This window comes from Channa argus, chromosome 7 (genome assembly GCF_033026475.1).
Source record: "Channa argus isolate prfri chromosome 7, Channa argus male v1.0, whole genome shotgun sequence".
NCBI lineage: Eukaryota > Metazoa > Chordata > Actinopteri > Anabantiformes > Channidae > Channa > Channa argus.
Window position 1 is genome coordinate 20,617,825 of NC_090203.1, and position 3,798 is coordinate 20,621,622.

A 3,798-nucleotide genomic window follows, 5' to 3' on the forward strand; every position below is an offset into this window, starting at 1 on the left:
GAATATGACTGACTGTGGAGAGAACTGCATGCGGCCAATATAAACCTTGAGTTTTTAGTAATAACTCACTTTTAATAATAACATAAATTGGTACAATTGTTGTTGGCTGCCCTTTACATGTCGAACAAGCCCAATGTTTATGTGCTAAGAGGAAGTGAGAATAAATGAATGTCCACTGCACCTATAGTTTCCACAGCCTACAGCATCCAGAAAGGTTAGTAAATTAAATATCATTTTAACATCTGTAATACTGGTGATGAAATTACTGCTTCTTTGAAGAGAACAGGACAACATTGCCTCATTTGGATCATTAATTTTTATTATAGTCTGGAAATCTCTGCATTTGGCAGTTTATTGCCATTTAGAAGTGTAATGGTTGTTTTTCAGGGATGCACACACGTCAGCACTGGTCAGAGAGAAAGTAAAACGTTGCAGCTATGCAAACTGTGGCGTTTCTGAATGAAGATGCTTGCTAAATACCTCATTAGACTCCAATGATCTAGTCCTCTCACCTGAACCACCTCAGCTTCTCTGTCCGTGCATTGACTGGCACTCATAATTTGCAAAGACAATATTCAAGTGAAGTTAAGCACTGCAACGGTGGGGCCTAGAGCTGTTTACCGTAATCAACCTACGCATCTCATTAACAGAGGCTGACTCAAGTCGTTCTGTAAGCCTTGAAACAGGGTCACACAGCCTGAAAACTGAAAGGACAAAAACTAAGGTAAGAGAGTGACACTGCATAACAATCATTAGCACTCATCTTGTAAAATGTAGCATTTGTCACTGTATGTTCAAATGTGAATGAATTTCATTGTTCATACGTGATTTATGAGCCTTATAGGCTATAGCTTGAAAGGACAAAATACTTTGTCTTTCAAGAGAATTGCATGGCATCATATTCAGACTGCTTTAATAACGAACAGAGAGCAAGAACGTTGCTTCCACAAGGATTTACCATCAAAACTAAAATCATTCGTAACTAAGCTCTGTTCACTGAAATTTGTATCAAGTTTGCACACGATAAATCTCTTAATGTCATCTGCAGCTTTTCTACTTAGTAAAACCACACTGATAACATCAACTATAACCTTTTAAAAGAATGACAATTCACTTTAGAGAGACAATTAGCTCTTTGAAGTGGTGAGGGACTAAGGTTTTAGAATTAGGCCAAGTCTTTCATGTGTGGTTAGGTGTTCCTGCGCCCATTCTCACAGGGAGAAACAGAAAGATAAAATGAGACTAGTAAGGACAGGCTGCTAAACCTTGACATGTCACGAGCACTTGGCTGTGGTTGTCCAGCATCCTCACACACTCTTCGTAGTTTGAAATGAGTGCTGAAGTTCTCCGTGAAATAAAAGTCTCCTGTGGCACAGAGAGCTAGAAGGCGAGGGAGGATGAAGGGAAAGAAGAGCAGAGAGGACGGTGTACAGTGCATGTCAGTGCTGTCCAATGCAGTCAAATTGCTCAGTACAATCAAACCGACAGGGAGCTTTGGCTCAGATGCACAAAGCCAGGCTTACTGGCTTACCTCAGCACTGCACCAGAGAGGGACTGTCACTGGATATTACCATGTGGACCACTGAGCTGATTCTCCAACATCACAGTGGACAGTGACTGTGATGTTGGAGAATCCCCCCCTCCACCCCATACACTCTCTTACCCTGGGGATACACACTTCTTTTGCTTCCCTTCCCTTCCTGAAATGTGTCTGCTGCTGGAAACATTCGCATTAAATATGAATAGCCTTAATAATAAATGGAGGCTCTCAGAGATTTCATACTGGCTACAGTGTTTTTGACACAACCGTCTCACCATTCTCCCTTGTCACTTTTATTGTTTGGTGCTATTATAAATCATTTGGGAACAGTTTTATACCAGTTAGATTATTATTATTATTATTATTATTTGCTCTCTTTTCTTCTCCTGTTGTTTCTCTGTGCAATAAAATACATCATCTAACATGTTTCTACAATAAATGACAAAAATGTTGACTTGCTTTGAAGGAATAAATACAATTTTAGGCTACAGCATGTTAGAGAACGTGTGTGAATGGCATTAATTCCTCAGTTATACACAAAATGTTTTATTGTTTAAGAGCAGCATGTTAAGTCAACGTGTCCTCCAATTCCTCCTCCAGGGACAAATGCGCAGATGAGTGGCTAGGACTGGATCTAGTCTTCAGGCTGATGGAGCCGTACAGTTTGGCTGAGCGCTTAGAGTAAGCAATGACCTTTCTCCTGTACATTTCCCCTTTCCACATGGAGATCATAAGCAACGTTGAAAGCACCACGCCGCCCAGCGTGAGCAGGCACAGTCCCGCTATGACGCACCGATCCAGGTGAGCACCTATACGGGCGCTCTCCATCTCCAGCCTCTCCATCTCCCTCGCCGAGACGCTGTCACGATCCACGACCACGTCTCGAGGCACGGCGTAGGAGATGATCACCAAGGAGATACCGGTCACCAAGAACGTGACTGCACTGATAAAGCCGTAGTCTATAGAACTCCCGGAGCCCTCCCCGAAGGAGAGATCGTCATCGGACATGAAGGAAAGCTCTGGTAAGGGCTCGGAGCACGGCTCGCCGTTGCGCGTGGGTTTATGAGTACTTTTGAAACTAGTTTCCGGACTAGCCAATCGCAGGTTAACATTCTCGTCAATGTAGGTGAAAGATGTCTCCAGTTCCTCGTCGCAACAAACTCTGATTTTCTCCTCTCCGAGGTGACAGAGTTTAACCTCAGCGCCCCCCTTGCGCGGCGCCGTCCTTGGTGCTGAAAGACCCCGGCCATGGCAACTGCGGGCCAGGTTACAGCCAGCCTCCCCGGGGAGCGCTCCTCCTGTTGATCCGCCCGCTTTACGGACGTGCGGCCCGCTAGAAACCCGGTCAAGGACATCGGGAGAATGGAGCGGCGCGCCCCCCTCATCTGCGGAAAGCAGTTCTGGAGACGCCATTCGATTATCACCGCCCCGGGGGTTCTCTCTGAGCCATCCATCCACGGTGTTTTCACTCCACAGCATCCCTAATGAGAGGGCACACACCAGCTCCAAGTTCAATTGCGTATTTTAATTGGATTACACTACCTGCAAAGCGTGAAACTTTATATCTACTAATAGGGAAAACACTTGGTCATAATATAGACCGGTGCCTGATGCACATACCTTGATAGTTTCACTGATACGAAGACCACTTTAAAGTTGATTAAATCGTTTGTGAGAAATCAGTGGACCCTTCTTGAAGGGAGCTTATGGTCTGTGATTAGCCAAATGCCTCCGTATCCAATTAGGAAAACCATCTACGTTTGTGTTTTAAATGCACTGAGTAGAAATCAGACACATTTGTTAAACAGGGCTCAACATAAGTCAGACCAAAAATATACCCATTAGTATAGCGAAAATGCATCTATGTCCCAGAACAGCATCAGTACTTAATACAAAATGGGTGGGAACGCTCCTGTACACTTTATCTGAATTCAGCAGCAGACATGAGATTTCCTTCTGCATAAGGGTGGACCAACCATGCACAACCTGGTTTTATTTTATTTCCTCCCCAGACTGCACAAATAAAAAAAGAAAAAGCGAGAAACTCACCGCGCTACTCCAGCATCCATTTCGCTTCCTGTCTCATGGACAATGTGGCTTGCGAAGCCACATGACGGGGACAGATAAAAAGCCTTATCAGTGTTGTACGCTTTGAAAAGCCTATATTCTCTCTGCTCGACGCTGTGGCAGCAGGCTGCACTGAGGGGAGCTCTTCGTTAGTCCCTCCCACACACACACACACACACACACACACACAC

At 44.5% G+C, this 3,798-nt stretch overlaps 1 protein-coding gene across 2 annotated transcripts; it reads right to left on the bottom strand.

Annotated features, from left to right (window-relative positions):
* Positions 1 to 293: 293 nt before the first annotated feature.
* Positions 294 to 3,798, bottom strand: LOC137131020 (transmembrane protein 74). Of its 2 annotated transcripts, none has more exons than XM_067511774.1 (2): positions 3,590 to 3,798; positions 294 to 3,021 (listed from the first exon to the last, which is right to left on the bottom strand). In XM_067511774.1, the coding sequence occupies exon 2, from the start codon at positions 3,017 to 3,019 to the stop codon at positions 2,108 to 2,110; it is 912 nt and encodes a 303-aa protein (XP_067367875.1). In that variant the 5' UTR covers positions 3,020 to 3,021; positions 3,590 to 3,798; the 3' UTR covers positions 294 to 2,107. The 2 variants fall into 2 exon arrangements, with proteins under 2 accessions (XP_067367875.1, XP_067367876.1); XM_067511775.1 differs by lacking the exon at positions 3,590 to 3,798 and adding an exon at positions 3,161 to 3,552.

Excerpts from the sequence above, each read along its gene's own strand:
- LOC137131020 (XM_067511774.1), bottom strand. The coding sequence starts at position 3,019 with ATGCTGTGGAGTGAAAACACCGTGGATGGATGGCTCAGAGAGAACCCC.